Source organism: Anas platyrhynchos, chromosome 5, assembly GCF_047663525.1.
Source record: "Anas platyrhynchos isolate ZD024472 breed Pekin duck chromosome 5, IASCAAS_PekinDuck_T2T, whole genome shotgun sequence".
Lineage (NCBI taxonomy): Eukaryota > Metazoa > Chordata > Aves > Anseriformes > Anatidae > Anas > Anas platyrhynchos.
In genome coordinates this window covers 2972912-2990966 of record NC_092591.1, presented here as the reverse complement: position 1 = coordinate 2990966, position 18055 = coordinate 2972912, and the positions used below count along the sequence as shown (strand labels likewise).

Below are 18055 nucleotides of genomic sequence, written 5' to 3'. Positions count from 1 at the left end.
GGTGTAGTAAAGAAGTGCTCCAGTGCCCGTGTCATGGCTTACTAAGTGGCTGCTTTGGGGAAAAGGAGCTCCTTTTTGGCACTTTGTCTTTCCAGAACAGGACCATCCCATCCTAAAAAATGGGGTCTTGGGGGCTCAGAGATGGTGACACAGAGCAGGGAGGCGCGGTGCTGGGGTGCCTGCTGCCAGCCTGAGGGGCTCACTGCGATTACCCCAAAGCCACGTTTGTAATTGCTTTTTGCTCATATTAGAGTTGCCGAACCAGCATTTTCCCACAGAAATAACCATTTTGTTGAATATTTCCCTGTCCGTCCTGATGCAGTGGGAAGGCTGGGAGCCCACAGAGCAAAGGGAGCTGTCAGTACCTCATCAGGCACCTAAGTCCTCCGGGAAATCTACCCTAACAAGGCAGAAAGGCAAATTTTATTCTGATTTAATTCTGATTTAATGAATCCCTTTTGGAATAACTTTGTAGATAAGCCCTAAAAGGGGAGGGGGGGGGGAGGATATGTAAGGTGCGAGTGTACATAAGCCATGAGGGGTGCATAAGGCGTGAGGCGCACATAAAACTCCAACTACGCTGCCTTCAGACAGCGGAGGGGACATCCTGGAGGACGAAGAAAACCCCAGAGCCGCGCCGCCTGATCCCTGAGGCGATTTCGGGATGGCGGCGCCCTTCTCCCCCCTCAGCCCGGCCGCCCCCTGGGGGCTGCCCGCTACTGACGGGGAAGGAGGGGGGGGGGGGGCACAAAATGGCGGCGGCGGCGCATGCGCAGGGAGGGCGGCGGCAGCAGCGGGCCCGCAGCGAGCGGGGCTCAGGGCGCCTCAGCCGCCGCCCCGTCAGCGCCCGGCGAGCGGCTTCGGGCCCGGCCCCTCCCGTGCCGGATGTGATGGCCGCCGGGGCGGGGGGGTGAGCGGCCAGCCGCCGGCGGCCCGGAGCTGAGGAGCGGCGCCTTTCTTCTTCTTTTCTTCTTCTTCCTCCTCCTCCTCCTCGGTGGGGACGGGCGGGCCCGATGCGGAGGAGCCGCCGGCGGGCGCCATGCAGCCGCCGCCGCAGCCCTACGACTTCTTCAGCGAGGAGAACGGCCCGAAATGGCGGGGGCTCTTCGTGCCCGCCCTGCGCAAGGTCAGTCCCGATCCGCCACCGGCGACACCTGCCCCGAGCCCCCCCCCCCGGCCCTCAGCTGCTCGGTGCCGGTGTCCCCCTGAGGAGGGCTGAGGGGGAGGCTCCTGGGGGCAGCCCCCGGTTTTGTGAGGAAAAAATGCCCCCTGAGGGGGGTACCCGCTGTGGGAAGCTTCCCCCCGGGGGGGTTTTCCCCTTCGTGAGGCGATTTGTGGAGCTGAGCAGCCCCTGCCCATCGCTGAGGGGATGGGTGAGGCTTGGGGAGGTGCCTGCCCCCCTCAAAAATAAGGAGCAGGATTTGCTGAAGGGTCAGGGGTGTTAAAATACAGCCGAGTAGTCTGCTGGCTGGCCTAAAAAACCGCTCGGCACCTGCCTGAAGGGTCCTGAGGTGGGATTTTGCCACACGAAGCACCAAGCCTGCCCCCGGCACTCACCGGCTCCATCAGCTTGGCCCAAAGGATTTCACATCCTTACAGTTTATTTTTACTATACAACACCAAAAAACGTTAAAGTCACTGGATTAACATCACTCTGGCTGATCCTCTCTCTGTATATTTCATTTGGAGCAAAAGAAATAGGGCAGGGTCTTACTTTCCAAGCAGGGAAAATAAATTTTTGATACCAGTGACTGCTTGTAAAAATTGGTAATTGCTTATAGATAATCTTTTTCCTCCTGGGAAAGTTTCCTTGTCTGCAGTACCCACCCTTTGGCGTGAAGCAATCGTACCGTAACGTGCATTTCGCCTATGGACGGGCAGTATCAGTGAGTCAAAACAAAATCGTGTCATTGTTCCAGTTTCGGGGAGAAAGCCAGTTTGAAAATCCTGTTTAAAAGATGGAATGCCCTGATATCGGCGCTGGGGATTTTTTAAACCGGGCTATTTTAGCAAATGCACGAGTTATTGTTTTGTTTACATCTTGCACTTTCACTTTGGTAATGAGATGAGAGCGCTCCCGTTATTTGCAGGCTCGCTGAAAACTTGCACGGAGCTCCCAGTGTGCATAAAGCCCCAGCCTGTTAATTTCTGAGCTTACAAACTTATTACAGTATTCAATTATTGCAAGATAATTCTGTGTAGGTTTGAAAAATCTGCACGTCAGCCCGTTTAGATACAATCCTGTCAAGCAGCATGCTTCTGTGATGAAAATTTGAAAGTCCCGTTAAAAGCTCCAGAAGCTTTTTAGTTAAATACCTGGAATCGGAGTTAGCTGAACTTCTGAACTGCTCTTTCATCACAGTAACCGATGCTGCCGGGGCAGAGATAACGTTTTATTTCCCATTTCTGAAAATTTGTTTTGTTTGGCTTTTTTTTTTTTTTTTTTGAAATGAACACTTCTTGAGAAACTGGGAACAGAAAAAGAGGAAAGATTTTGTTTTCCGTTGTGTGTTAAGGTATGCGGAATCTTAGCCCTAAAATAGAGAAAGAAGTGGGGCTGGATAACGGGTCAGTACAGTTCACCAACACCAGGAACATTTCCTTGCTGCTTGAACTTTAAGTCCACAACCTGCTTTGAGGAGCTCGGCTCTTTTTGCATTCAGCTAGTTTTAAGGTCGCTTCTTATCAAAACACTTTTAAACTCTTGCACTTGCATTTAATTCTACACAGCTGACTTGACAAATGGAAAAAATAAACTGTTGAAATATATTAGTTCTTTAATATGTTAAAAAAAAAGGTGAGAATCTGTCTTTTGAACAATTCTCTGCGTGCATGTAGGCAGGTAGAGATCCTTAAGATGCTAAAGAGTGCCAACTCATGCCCACCAGTGGGACTCTTCTTATGGAGAAAAAATAAATAAAGTTAAACAGCAGGACATCATTAAAACAGATTTTTTGGTTTACCTTTTTAGTTCTTTTACATTTAAATCGTCATATTGCTAGCATTGGTACCTTAGAATCTAGTTAAGTTGAATCTTTTCAAGTAGTTTCATGTATTCACTCTTTTCCAGCTGGTAGATTTACAAGCACGTCCTTACTCTGAAACATTTTATGTTCATCTGTTGCTGTGCTGGAAACCTAAGTAGGAAGTGAATATAATGGAACTCGTTATAAAAGTGCTGTCAAAGTAAATGATTCAGAAAAAAACACAATGATTTTTTGCTTGCTTGCGTTATAGTTCCTAGAAGTGCAGTTTGTAGTGAGAAAAACACGTTTCTGGTCTGAGCTTTGGGAAGTTGTTTAACCCGGGAGCTGACGTGAGGAATTAAAGGGTCGGGATGCCTGTCAAATACCTCCAGCAGCCTGCAGGATGCTGCTGCAGCAGCACTGTGCACATTTCAAGCTCCCTGCCAGCACTGGGTTCACACCAAACCCTCGGCAGGTTGGTGCTGGTGGGCACCAGCACCGCTGCTGCTCTGCAAGGGTCTTCCCTGCTCCCCCTACAGCCGGCAGGAGCTGCCTGCCGTGGGACAGAGATCCCTCCCGGGGAAGATTCCCTGCCTGGAGGGTGCTGGAGGAGAAGGTGATGCTTGAGGGTTTGCTCTTTCCCTTTCCACGCAGGTTTTTGTTGTTTAGGGTGGTTTGGTTTTGGTCGTGGGGTTTGCTTTTGCTTTCGAGTGTTTGGGTATGTTCTGTTTTTGTTTTTTTGTTTTTCAAAGCCCAATGGGCTTTGAGGAGAAAGATGTCAAATTGTGACACGTGTGTCTGAAGTTGGCATTGCAGCTTTGTAACCCTGCTGCCTCCTACAGATGTGGTGCCAAATCTTGTCCTTGCTGGTCGTCAGCTGGCTTCCAGATGAAGCTGGCCAGAGCTGTGGCCAGAGCTGAAATGACTTCCCAAGGTGATACCAGTCTTTTGATGTCCGATCCGTTAATTTCAGGCTGGGATTTTGGGGGACCCTGAGCAATGAAGCATGAGTCTGAGTGGTAACAGCTGAGCATGCAGCTCCCACCAACCCATAACTTATCAGTTTTAATATACCAGATGTGCATTGTGTAAAAGTTTTTTTGGGATTGAAAATTTATTAATGCCAGACATCTTCAATTGCTACCTGGAATAAAGTTTTATTCCAGTTATTTGGAGCAAGTGTTCAGGATGAAACAGGTGACTCCTTAGAAATAATAGGCCTTTTTGAAAAGGATGCATAATGACGTGTACACGGGGATTTATTTGCCCTAAAATACTGTTTTCCCAACACGCATTAGCATTTGTGCATGCTTTTACAAATCCAGTGGCAAATTAAAAATCTCATTTTGTAAACAAGAGCTGTGTAGTCAATTGCTTTGTTTGTTGGATTTCTCTAAATCAAATTCACGAGCATCTCCCAGGCCTTGTAGTGTTGATTCTCTCCCTCAGCACACCCAGAAACCATTAAGCAATTAACGCTCCCCCGGCTGCGGGCGCTACACGTGTAACCGGGGCTCTGTGCACTGCTTACATGTTCTAAAACAATTCCACCATTGCTCTGGAGCACTCATCGGATTTCTAGAGCATGACTAAAGGGTTTATTCTTAGCAAGCGCTGCGTTCAGAACTACAAAAGACCTCGCTGAGGACGTTTCTGGAGTTTACGGGGCTCCGGCGCTTCGCACTGCTGTGAAACCCCGGGGAGCTGAGCCTGGTGCCCCTGCTCTTGTGCAGGGCAGCATGGTGAGGGTGTCCATCCGTGCTTGGGTACCTGCAGGGGCTGCCCCGCTTCCCTCCCTGCCAAGTGCACTTCACCGCACATTTTCCATCACAGGGTCAGGCCGCCTTGGGTTAGAATTATTTAACACCTTATAATTCCATGACAGGGCACTATTGTTTAATGCATTATCATTTTGACAGCGATATCTCTTCCCATGTTACGATGCTTTAAAATAATAGGGATATTTGGTTTTGAGGGCTCTTAGGTCACTGAGCTTCTGATAAATATAATTATTTGTGCTCTGAAACCTAGACTTCTGCAAACATGAGTGCCCCAGCACCATTCCATGTGGGAGAGTGGGGAACCAGGGCAGTGATGGCGATGCTTAAATAGAAATAATCTGTGAAATACGCACACCTGGACAACAGGGCAGATACCAGCATGCTCACAATGGAGAAGAGGATGGAGGAGGTGTGGAAAGAACACTGAGTCCCTGTGAAGTGCTAGCCACCAAGCCCTCGTTAAACAATAGGCTAATTCCTCCAGGCCTTTCATATCCCTGGTAGTGGTTGGGTATCTCCATCTTTTGGTACCTTATTTGTGAGCAGTCTGATTTTTGTTGTTACATCAGTATTCACTATCCTAAATAACATTAGGAACCAAAGGGGCTGGTCCCTCTACTTACATCCTCTTTTTCATGCTTTTTTCTCCTTGCTGTTGCACCGTTCAGCCGAAATCCCGTCGCTGGGTTTTGCAGTTGGCACAAAGCAGTAGGAGAACTTCTCAGGCAGCAGCACAAGATGGAGGGAGCTGTAGATCCGAGGCACATACGAGTAGAAGGAAGAGTGCCCTTGTATTTGGCAGCGGCTGGGGGAACTCTTCCTCCAGCAGACCAGCCCCAGGCTGCTTGCTGCGTGCCCGACCTCGTCCTTGTGCCTTTCTCCCCTCACCTTTGGTCGTTTGCCCCATGGGCACCGCGTGCTGGGGGAGCCAGGCTCAGCCCCTGGCCCCTTGAGCCCTCCAGCCAAAGCAGAACTGCCCCACAGTTGCCCTCAGCACCTTTTCCATGCCTCGTACAGCTCCAAGCAACCTCGAAACCTCATCCCCGCCTGTGTCCCACTGCATGCTGAAGCCCAAAACAAGCAGCTGAGCAGCATCTTCTCCTCTCCTTCTCTCTCCTCATGGATTTTGCGCATATTCTGAGTGAACTGCATCACCAGGTGCAATATTTGTCCGGTGTCTTTAGTTTTTCACATCTTTATTTCTTCATGTAGTGTGAGCATTATCTGATGTCCTCAGAAGCTGCCCAGCCTGCAGTTTGCCTCTGTGATTACCTGGGGCTGTTTCTGCCAGGCTTTCCTGGTGAGCTGCTGCCGTTCCTGGAGGGCAGGGGCTTTTTGTGTCAGAAACACACTGAGCACTGCTCAGAGCACAGCTTGCTTTCCTGTTTCTACACCCTCTTCATCCTCCTGACACTTGGCGTGCCTTTTGGATGGCATTTTAGTGACCGCATGGCTCTCAGAGAAACGACTCTGCTGGTCTTCACCATCTCCAGGTTTAAGCTTTGTTCTTTTTTCCTTTGTTTATCACCATTTATCCTTTATCACCATTTATCCTTTCTCACGATATCTCCGTGGCAGTTCTCTTACCTTCAGATACCATCTCAAACCTCACCCTGCTGTCTCTGAGCTCTGCTGCCCCGTGCTGCTCATTTATAAGCCTTCAAAAGACCTGAATGAAAATGCAGGTGTGTTCGTGGTTCGGTCTGAGCGACCTGTTGGTGCTGGGGAGGGCACAAAGCAAAGCTGCAAGGTGTGGAGTGGAGCAGTCCCTGCTTGGGGAGCAGTGCCTGGAATATCTGCAAGAGTTACAGACCTGGCATCACAGACCTGGCATCACAGATGTCTGCACACCGGTCTTGCACTGGCTCTGCTATTTTCCTCCCATATCATAGAGCAGAGGCCGTGCCTACCTCACTTGGGGTTTATCTCAATTTAAAGAAGGCATTTAACTGGGTGGATAAATTCTAGGTGTTTAATTTTCCATCCGTTTTTAAGATACAAGTGTTGGTGTGTGTACGAGCATGCACATTTCAATTTCTGCTTGACCCTCTGCGTAAAAGGACGCGGTCGGGTAGAGAAAGGAGGTCGAGTGCCGGGGTGGAAAAGCAGCGAGCGTGAAGATGTCAGAAACAAAACGTGGGGTGTGGAGGAGAGCAGACAGAGCAGAGGGAAGTGCCAGCAGGAGAACTGCCGGAGGAAATACCTCTGTGCTGCGGGCTGGGGTGGGCTGTGGGCAGATGCTGAGCTCTGGACTCGTACGCAGCAGATGCCTTATTTTGGTAACAGCAAACATCTCGAATTGCAGTGAAAAAGCTGAAATGCTGCCGTCTGTTCAGTCCTGGCTTACTTCCTGGCTTACTTCGAGCTGTGCCTCTGGCAGCAGCTGTTAGAATCGGGTGTGAGACACACGGGCGGTCTGGGGACTGCTGTGCTGGGCACGGGGTTAGGAAGCAGCACAGTTAGCTTTAAAAAGTCGATATTGCATTTTTATTTGGCGTGTCTCTTCAAGTCTCAAAATCTTTGGGTTTCTTTCTAAATGCCTGCGATTACACCTGGAAATTGGGAGTGCTGGTGCTGTCATTTTTCAGTAATTAAGAGCAGCAGAGGCCTCGAAGCTGGTTCCCCTCTTCCCCTGGCGTGTGATGGTAAATCACCCTGACTAAGGGATTAAAAACACCTTCGGAGCAGCTGTTTTCTGCTTTTAATGCTCAGCGTTATCATTAGACAAGATGAGAAGGAACAAAAACCCAACCTAAAAAGAAACATTTGTCCGATTCCTTTTTTCTTCTAGCTAGCTTTCAACATCCTGGTACAAGGCAGGCCCAGAGCTCCTTTCCTTGGCTGGGAGGTGTTTTCATCACCTTGGACACAGCGCACAGAAATAAGGACAAGTGCTGGCAAGGCTGTAACCAGTGCATGACAGTAAACATTGAACTTCTATGCACTAATTATTTTTCTTGCTCCCAAACGTATATGCTACCTTCCTCGAGTAAACAAATGGCCTTGCGAAGTCTTACACGTCCTCTGATCTGGTATCGCTGTGTTTGGACGAGGCAAGTGAAATATAAATCATTCCGAAGTTGAAATCAGTCACTGTGGGACACGGGGAGCGAGCAGTGCCTGTTACCAATAGTTTACAACTTTAATGTGCAATTTATGAAACCATCCTGGTAGTGCAGTGGGCTTAGAAGCGTCAAAATCGTGCTAACAGTTTTAAAGACTTCTTGTTCTGAAACTTCTGTTCATGCTGGAGTTTTGCCTTCTGAAACTGTAGGTTTGTTTTGAAACTCAAGCATGAATAGGAGTTTTGCCTTCTGAAACTGTAGGTTTGTTTTGAGTATAGGTAGAGGAGTGGGACGTCGTCATCTGGTATTTCAGGAAGATGACAGCGTACGGCTTTGGTGCGCTGTGCTGCCTACAGACTCGGTACGCGTGTCCTGGGGTGGGTTGTTTTTCTGTTTTGTTTTTTAAGAACAACCTCTTGGTTTGCACATGTTCTTTTGTGGAACAAGTGGAGCTTTCGGAATGTGTTTTGGTAGCTTTACTACCAAAATAAGTGCATTATGTAAAAATATATTTAGGCAGCAAACTGCAGGTTTGTCTCTGTAGTACAGGCTAAAAAGAAGTTGCAGTTCTGACTCATATCTTTTCCTCAGCTTTTTGCAGTTTCAGATGCAACGTTTTGGCCCTTGCTTTAATACTCAGCACTTCAGAATTTCTCCAAGTCCCGATATCACTGAGATTCAGACTTCAGGCCAGGGCTCCTGTGGGTCAAAATTCATCTTGCTGCCCCTGTAGGGGTTCTGAAAAGTAAGATCAGTTTGTTTCCAGTCCTGATGCTGCTGGTTGTCTCCTTGAAAAGCTTTTGTCCTTGTCTTAACACACTTCTTCCCGAGGGGCTGTAGGGATTATTAAAATCTCACCGAGAAGGAGTTTTGAGCCTGACTTCATCTCTGGGGCTGCCTGTTTCCTCTGCAAGCTGTCGTGGCATGGTGCAGGAGCTGCCTGGAAGCGAGGGATAGGATCTCAGTTTACCCGTGAAGGCTGGATTATCATCAAATATGCAAGAGGTGGGGGGTGGAGGGGTAGGGAAAGGTGAAGAGGAGGAGGAGCGAGGGAAGGAGCTGTGAGGGAGCTCCCACCTAAAATAGGGGAATGTCCCCCAGAAAGGCCTTAGGGACATGTTTAAATGCCACGCTTACAGGGCTCCTACCTGGTGCTTCGGCTCCGTTCCTTGGAGCAGCTCAGTAGGGAATAATCACAAAGGAACGACAGCAAAATAAACCTGGTCCCACTGATCTTCAGCTCCCTCTTTAATGACCTCAAAGTTTCTGCTTGGATCGTTTCAGAGAGAAAATGGGTTAAAAAGAATCTTGTTTCCCTGATAGCTTCTGCTCAGATTTCTTGCAGCGGGGTTCTCGCTGGTTAGTGCAACGCCAGCTTTTAAGAGTTTTGACCCTTAAAAGAAGCAGTTACGAGTTTAATCAAAATTGTTAGCTCTGGTGCATTGTTCCAGGCCAGCTAACGCAGCATGCTAAGGTATTTCAGCCTGGACCTGAAATCAGTGAACGTACCTTCTGTAAGAAATCCGCCCCCAGTAATTCTTCCTGCTTTTTTCCCTACGTTCAGTGCTTTATCAAACATCCTCTCCTTATTTTTTCACTTCTTTCAATCAGGTTTTAGATGAATTCCTTAAAAATCAGTTCTGTTTTGAGGCAGCAGCCTCTGATTTGCATGGCTGGTGCACGGCTTCCCGAGCTGTCTCTTTGATTTGCCTGTGTCTCACAATCAGACTGTTTTGTTCATACTCACAAACTGAAGTCAAGTCATTTTCCTCGTGGCACCAGCTTGCATTTTGAAGACGAGTGCCCCTTGTGAGAGGAGGAGGCTGGCTGCAGTCAGCATTGGAAGTTTTCCTTCTGCTCTTCAGGGAGCCCAGCTTCCCTTCCTCATCTTCCAGCTCCTCTTGTCATTTCCGTGGAGCATCTTCAAGGGTTATTGTGTGGAAAATGTCATTTCTGCTTATTTCCCAGCGAGGTAGCCAGTGCTTCTGCCGTGGTAACACTCTGTGGAGGGATGCGTGGCAGGACCTTCGCCTGATTTCCTGGTTTTCCATTGTTTTGTGAGTTCAACTTGTGTGCAGGAAGAATGTGAAATGTTCCTGGATTACTGAAAACCCGCAGCGTGCAGCGAGTGTTTTCAGGGTGCTTTGGGTTTTCTTGAGTTTATTTTTTTCTTTCAGTAGTATCAGATCTTGTGTTCAGCTGCACAACAGCTAAACGAAGCCAAAAACTATTCGTAGTTGAGGTGCAGAAAAATAAATGATGCCTGGAGGTCCATACAACTGTGACAGAACTGGGTGGCTGCATTAGGAGCAGCGGCTGTGCTCCCTGCTCTCAGCTCACAGCTGCCTTGGTGATGCAAGTCTTCACTTGTGGTTTTGGAGGAAGAGTGCCAGGGCAGAACCGAGCCCTTGAAGCATGCCTTATTACCTGGCCAGGCAGATTTCCCAGGGCATTGCACAGGAGCCCACACATTTGGCTGTCCTTTACACCACCACAGCACATCACCTTGATTATCAGCTCTGTTACAGCACCAGGGCAGCCTTCACATTTTTGTTGTCTCCCTCTGCTCCCCTGAGATGTCCTCCCCATCTGTGCTACCCATCCCCGAGACCTTCAGGCTGCAAACTGAGTGCCCTGAGCGCAGTGCTGTGAAATGCTTAGTTGCTTAACTTGGAGGAAGCCCCCTGAGCCCCTCCGTTGGTGGACTCGCCCATGGTCTATGGAGGGATGGGTTTCAGAGGAGCAGAGGTTGACCCCAAGATGTCTTCTCCTGAGAAACTACCAAAACATTTTGTCTTGTGCTTGAAACCACGGACAGAGTAATGGTGGCGTGGGTATGTACGATTCCTTTTTTGAAGTGATTAACATATAATTTGTTTTGGGGAAAGTAGGGAATTTCCTTGGATTGCATTTAGGAATCTTTTGGCTGTAGTTAAAGATGGATTTAGCACTTTCCTGACTGAGATGCTGCCAGGGAAAGCTGAGTGTATAGGCTAACTCCCGAGGGTGTTGGGTTTTGTTGTAAGGTCTCCCTCCTTGCTGGAGGTATTTCATATCTCTTTCTCATGCCTCAGACAATGTTTCAGGTCCATTTCAGTTCATTTTCCAGTTCATTTTCCAGTTCTCAGGCATCTCAGAGAGCTGTTGCAGCCCTTGCCCAGCGTTGTGGACATGGCTTTTTATTGCCACAGGTTTTAAGAGTGCCTTAGTTCAGCTCCCTGTCAACCCGGTTAGCTCCTTCCCTGGTTTCCTTGCTTGTTAAGTCTTTTCCTGTCCATGCTCCTCCTCTGTTCACAAATCACCCAGTACTCATTGGTAGGGTTAGGAATAATTGTTTCTTACTCATTCTGTGGCTGAGTAACTGTGGACTTACTTACAGGGCTGGTTTGCAGTGCATCTTTAGCAGAAATCTGCCTGGGCTTAAAATTTCTTCCTGGCCATAAAGGCTAAACAGTTTGGAATTGAATAGAGGCACCAACATTGCAGCAGTAGGAATTGTCATCTTAAAAGCCCGGGAAAACTTGGGGGGAATTACTGGAAGCATGCACGTTTGCAGCAGGACAAGCCAGGGGTACTCTGCTTTCACTACGATTCATCCTTCTGTGCAGCTTCTGAATGAAAAAAAGGCTTAATTTTTTAAATTCTTTTGGACAGGTTCAGCAACAGGTTCACCCAAACCTTTCAGCAAAGGAAGATTCCCTCTACTACATTGAAGAGTTGATACTTCAGCTGCTAAACAAGCTATGCATTGCTCAGCCACGGACTGTCCAAGATGTGGAGGTAAGGCTGGATACTGGGAAACCGAGGGAGAAACAAAAAGATTCTGACCAGTGCGGGTCAGAGCTAAAGCAAGATGAATCTGAAGAGTAGAGCTTGGTAGCACTGCTTATCTAAAAGACCATATAGCATTCAAATTTCTTAGTGTGTTTAATTGGAAATTCCGTTTCTGATACAGTGCTTCAGAATAGAATCGGTGGAGTTTTATGCTTCCAGAATTGTTTTTGTAAATGCAGAATGTTCTGAAAGATTTTTCTGCTGCTTGAATGCACCATGTGAGACTGAAAGGAGGTTGTGATTTTTTTCCTGCTCTTTGACATTAATATATGGAAAAAAATAAATGTTGTAATGAAAGGTTACCGTTGTTAGGCCTGGATCGTGCAGCTGAGGGAATAGAGTTGGATGTTCCTGGAACTTTATTGAACTCACTGAGGCTCTTGTATTATTGCAGCTGTCTGCTTTTGTGTCATCAGTTAGAAAATGAGAGCTTTAATGGAGTACGCCTCAGTATACAGTCTGGAGGGAGAAAGTGCTTTCATGGAGCTGTGATCCATTATAGCTTTGCAGAGTATTACTTTTCCAGCAATCTATATGTCCAGGGTTTTCAGCCTGAAACAAAGAGAAGTCCTCATCTACCATTCTCAGTGTTCATCCTGGAAAATAAATAAATAAATGTTTACAAAATAATTGCCTGAGGAGATTTGGATTTTTATTAGATGCAATAATCACCCTTTATTCAATGTTGAGTCGATTCATTAATTATTAATTGTGGTTTCTGATTAATGTATTTTGTAATACCCATGCATAAAGATTACAGTACGACTAAATAAAAGTAAAATTTAATAGTCCTCTAATAGCTCGCAGGATTGTTACTACCTTGAGTCTGGATTTGAACCTCAGATGTGAAGTTGAGAAATCCCATCTTCTTCCTCCAGTTCCCAGCTGATCGATCTTTCAGTGCGCAGGACAATTTGAGATAGCACTGATTATTTTGCCCACTAACTCCATGATTTTCTGCTTCTGAGTCATGAGATGATAAAATACCCTGTGTACATATGAATTAATAGTTTTTTGTTAGGTCGTGTAATTGCTCCACAAATAACTGTGTACAAAGGTGCACACCACCCACCCAGTCTTCTGACAGCTCTCCAAGTTGTGCATATGAACATCACAGCAGACACTAAATCCTGTCTATTGTATTTTAAATATACCTGGCATTTTAAAGCTGTGGTCAATAAAACATTGTTGCACTTGGCAATACAGCAGTTATTTAACTTACAGAGTTCTGTTTAAACAGCAGTAACACATTCCCCAAAACTTTATTATTCTGTTGATCAATAAATTCAGACTCTTCCAGAGCAGGGGAAGTAGAATTCAATTCAGTGTCAAGGTTTGTTGGTGAGGTTGCACTGCCAGCAGGCATCTGAGAGCCCCAAGTGAAGGCTTTTGGCTCTGCTCCTCAGCTGTTTTTAGCTGTTGGGAGAAAACATGAGAGCTATGATCTCTAAAGTTTATCATGCAGCTATTTACATAACAGCCTGGAGTTAAGGGAACTATCGGAGCATAATGTTAAACATAAGTATTGGCAGGATCTAAAATCTCAAATCATAAATGTTTTATAAATAGTAAAAGCCCTTCAGATTGTTCCCAACAAAGTGCTGGCAACCAGTGAAGTCCTCGTGCACGTGATCCTTGTTATTCGTTGAAGGACATCTGAATTCCACATTTTACTCGTGATCTCCTGGTAGCATCTCAAGGAAAGTTCACTTGGTACAACCAGCCTGCAGCTTCAGGCTGCTGTCCCAGAAAGGTCCCAGCGCGTTTGCCTGGCACAGGCGGCTGGCACAGCTGAACATGGAAAGGCCAAGTGCAGGTACTAAAAAGCTGCCGCTAGGAAGACCTCAGGCCTCCTGTGAAATGTCAGAATACACACAAAAATCTTTTTATCAAAGGGAGGCATAAATTTCACCATCTTGCTCGATTCATTCTGTAGCTAACCTATCATGGAGCCGTGGCAGTTGCAGTGTTCTGGAAGACAACTCACTTTTCTTCTGTGCTCGTTATGCAATAGCTGTTTAACTTAATAAATCTGTTTTTCCTCAGTCCCTTAAGAAGCAGTAATCAGCGCTGGTTTAGACTTGTTCTTGTCGCGTTTCGTTCCTCAGCTCTCAGGGGCTGCTGCTGCAGCAAGAAGCCCAGAGAGCGCTGTGTAAAGCAGGAGCGAGGTTTTGCACGTGTTTAGCGTGGGACTGCTGCCCAAAACAGTTTGTTCTGTTGTGGGGGTCATCTCACCTGTTCCTGTAGCAGGTGGGGAAGTGCGAACCTATATAAAAATGGAAATTGCATGCAGTTTACTGCAGTATTGTGGGCTGTAAACTGCAGCCGCTGTGTCTGGCCATGCAGCAGGGAAGCTGTTCCTGTGTGGGCTTGTGGAGTCCAAAGTGCCCCAGACAGCCTCCTTCATGAATCATGAACTCGTACCTGCACTTGCTTTTTGCTTCTGCCATAAAATTCATCTGATACAGGGCAAGTTACATTCTGGTCTTTTACGAAATAGGAACAATAAAAATTTGCTTTCTTCATTTAGATTGGGAGCTGTTTAATACTTCCTCGTGTTGTTTGTATTTTGGGCTTCTGGTCTCCGCTGAGGTTTCTTGCAGCTCTTGTTCTTTGTGCTTAGGGAAAGGAAGTTTGGGGTTACTGCAAGGAGTGAAGCTGAGTTGGGTAAGAAGGAGAGAATACTTAGGAAAACGTGTTGCAAGCTCTGAGGAGGAGGATAATTGGCTATACTGCAGGGGAAGTAATTTGTTGTTTTGTTTTTTAACTTCTCTTTGATTATTGTGGTTAATCTAATTGTGTTCCTTATGTTTGGACAGGAGCGTGTTCAAAAGACATTTCCTCACCCGATAGACAAGTGGGCGATTGCTGATGCGCAGTCTGCTATAGAGAAACGAAAAAGAAGAAACCCTCTCCTGCTACCTGTGGACAAAATACACCCATTATTAAAGGTACTTAAAGCAACAACCTGATGACTGCTGCTTCTGCCCACCACACAACCCCAGCTGTATTATTGCCCTCCAGCGTAACCTTTAGATATTTCTTTAATTTGTGTGAAATTAGGTAAGTTTCTTGTACTGGCGGAAAGAGTAAATAGTCACCATAGAACGGGACAAATACATTATAGTGTGTAATAAATCTAGATCCCTGAATTCATGTTCTACACATTGGTTTGTTAACATGTTACTCTACTTTGAAATATGACTAGTTAGTTTTTAACATAAATAAAACCCAAACTCCAATACCTTGCCTATTTCAGTAGCTCTGTTTTGATGCTTCATTTGTTTCAAAATGCTGCAGAAGCCAAAATAGAAGAAGAGAGAACATTTAGACACCGTTCCCTGTATACTGTCAACTAAGATGTGTATCAATGTCCTTACTGTTAAAAGTCACTGATACCGTGCTTTTAAAATCCCCAGATCTGCAAAGGTGTAAAAAAAGGACCAAATACTGACTTTATCGTTGGTGGGTTTTGAGGAGAGTGGACATCTCAGTTTTCAGATGTCACATCAGTTATAACAGGTGTAGAGCTCCTTACTGCCAGCCAAGATTTAGTGTCACACAATAAGCATTTGTTCATATTGTGCCCATGATAAAACAACACTCTGAGTGCTGAATCATTTTCAGATCTGTGCTGAATCAATTGATTCAAGCCGATTCAAACATTGCTCTTTCTTTGGTATTTCTTTTTCTGTTTATTTTGCTTGTGGTTCATAGCTTAAAAAATGCTTTTCTCCAGTGGTGGCATTATTGAGCAGAGGTTCCAGCTGCATTGAGAAAACGTTACTCAAGCATAAGCAGAAATCAAAGCACTCTTTCAGGCATAGTCCCTGTGCTCTTATGTCCAACTTCTCAGTTTGTGACAGTAATGAGATGGGAAGAGAAGTTAGGAAAGAAAACAGCATTTACCAAGACCTGTCCAGACAACACTGGCTTGCTTTTGTGAAGTCTGCATTAGAAGTGTGTGGATGCAGATATAGAACCTGTTTTGTAAGAAGATGCATCCAGAAATGGTAAGAATGATGCTAGCATGAACGTAGTTCTTATGGTCCTGTCAGAGACACGAGATTGCGTGTTGCATGCTATGTGAAACATGGACCATGCGTCACAAGAAGAAGGTGTAACATTCATCCTGTTTGTGTTTTGGTTTTGTTTTTTGTTTTTTTCCTGTGCAGACATTTCCATCGAAACCAATTCAAAATGTAGTGTGCTCTTTTCAGAAGAGACCATATTTGGGCCACAGTCCCGCATTAACCATAGATGTAGGCTAAAATTTAAGCACAAGACTGTTTCCAGTGAAGTCCCTTCCTTGAACAAACCCTGTTTTTAGGCCTGTCATTTTTAGGGGAAGGTTTGTTTTAAGTTCTGTAGCTTTTCATCTGGTCAGTATATGGCAAAATAGCACAAGGAAGTGTTTGCAAGCATTTCCTTTGAGGCTATTTGATGTCCTTTGTCCTTGCTATTCCATTGCTGTAAATCAACGACACAGACAAGATCAATTTCAGTAGATACCCAAATGTGTTGTCACTCCATATGAATTTTTTGAATAAACAGCATTTTCCCCCTTGTTTTCAATTTGCAGGAGGTTCTAGGTTATAAAGTAGATTACCATGTCTCTCTGTATATTGTGGCTGTCTTAGAATACATCTCAGCTGACATTTTAAAGCTGGCTGGAAACTATGTCTTCAATATACGACACTTTGAGATCTCCCAGCAGGACATTAAAGTGTCAATGTGTGCCGATAAGGTAAGGAGTGGGTTGTCGTTTGGACAGATAGATACTGGAGGTGATATTTTTAGAGGATGCATCTGAAGTAAGATAGGAGGGAGGCTTACTGAAAGGCAGAAGCTTCTCTCTGAATTTGTGCCAGACCTGTCATGGTAGAGACTTAAGGTTAAGCTAAGCCTGCTTTGGAACAGTAATACTTCTTATAAAGCAATATAAGGACAGAAAATGTTGTCCTTTATTTCCCAGCTCTGTAACTGTCCTCCTGATGTCACTTTGTCATGACAGCTCTTTCCTTCTTTTTAATACAGAAAAGACCTTTAGCTTTCTATCCTCATTAATATGAGAAACATTTTTGTTGAATTTTATCTTTATCAGCAGGGTTTTGTCAAAAGCTTATGCAAGATGCCTTGTTTTCAAAGTTCGTTCTGCATGAATTGTAACTTGTTTTCTAGGTCGTACTAACTTATAAAGGGGAAAATGGCTTTGGCATCTGTTCCAGCCTTCTGCTGCCAAAGTTTAAATATTACTCCCTTGTGAAAGTGATCACAGAAAGTATTGTATTAAAAACTCAAAGGATTTCTCTGAACACATTGAAATAGCTGAGCTTGATCCAAGTGTAAAAATCAGGCTTGCATGTAATTTTTTTAATTTCTTTGCTAGGTTTTGATGGATATGTTTGATCAGGATGACATCGGCTTGGTTTCTCTCTGTGAAGACGAGCCCTCTTCTTCTGGGGAACTCAACTACTACGACCTAGTGAGAAATGAAATTGCAGAAGAAAGGCAATATCTGCGGGAGCTGAATCTGATAATAAAAGTATTTCGGGAAGCTTTCCTATCTAACAGAAAATTGTTCACACCTAACGTAAGTCCTTAATAGGTTATTGATGTGTAACGCTGGTTTCTCCATTAGCAGCCATAACGTATCAATTTTACATTAACTGCACTGGAGGTAAAATTGAATTTGATTTATTGTATGTCAGCGCATAACAAGCGGTGCCTGTATATGAAATAAACGGGAGGAATTGCCATTAAGAGTATGAAGAGCACTGCTCCCAGAGTGAAGCCCGATGGACAGGATTCCTGGCTGGATGCCAGCGAGAGCTGGTGCCCTTTGGCCATGGATGTAATAGTTAACTTCTGCTTAACACAAGAATTATCTACCTGCATGTACGGTGAATGCAGATGAATGCTTGAATTGACATTTGAAGTCCATTCCAGGGCCCCCTATCTGCAGAAACTGCAAATAAAACAGCCCTTGGCTCCAGATTCTCTAGCATGTGACTGACTGTAAAGGAAATCTCTATTTGATTTATGGTTCAAGTACTTGATAATTGACTGAAATTGTATTTGTGGCAAATTTTGTTTTCAGGATGCTGGAGTCTTAAAGGAGAAGCACAGCTCTTGTAGGAGAAGTAATATTAATAAGAGATTTGTGAACCCTTCATGTGGGAGGAAGGAGAAGGGGACCAGGCCAGCAAAACCTGAACTGGGATTCTTAAGTGATACCAGAAGGTTAAACAGAGAGGCAGCAGAAGACGTTCTCCTTACTGCTGAGCATGGAGGTCCCTCGGTAGCTGATGGGACATCAGAGAATTGTGAAAATATGGGGAGAGAATTCAAAGAAAGAAGATAGGGGGAGAAGGGAGTGATGTTTTGGAGTTGAGGAATATTCTCTGTT

At 45.5% G+C, this 18055-nt stretch overlaps 1 protein-coding gene across 1 annotated transcript in view; it reads left to right on the top strand.

Annotated features, from left to right (window-relative positions):
• Positions 1–754: 754 nt before the first annotated feature.
• SOS2 (SOS Ras/Rho guanine nucleotide exchange factor 2) overlaps positions 755–18055 on the top strand; it is a 52351-nt gene continuing 35050 nt past the window's right edge. The window contains exons 1-5 of the mRNA XM_027459535.3: positions 755–1126; positions 11467–11592; positions 14466–14597; positions 16229–16393; positions 17036–17239. Coding sequence (XP_027315336.3) covers positions 1040–1126; positions 11467–11592; positions 14466–14597; positions 16229–16393; positions 17036–17239 — 714 coding nt within the window. The 5' untranslated portion in view covers positions 755–1039. The remainder of the gene's footprint in view (positions 1127–11466; positions 11593–14465; positions 14598–16228; positions 16394–17035; positions 17240–18055) is intronic.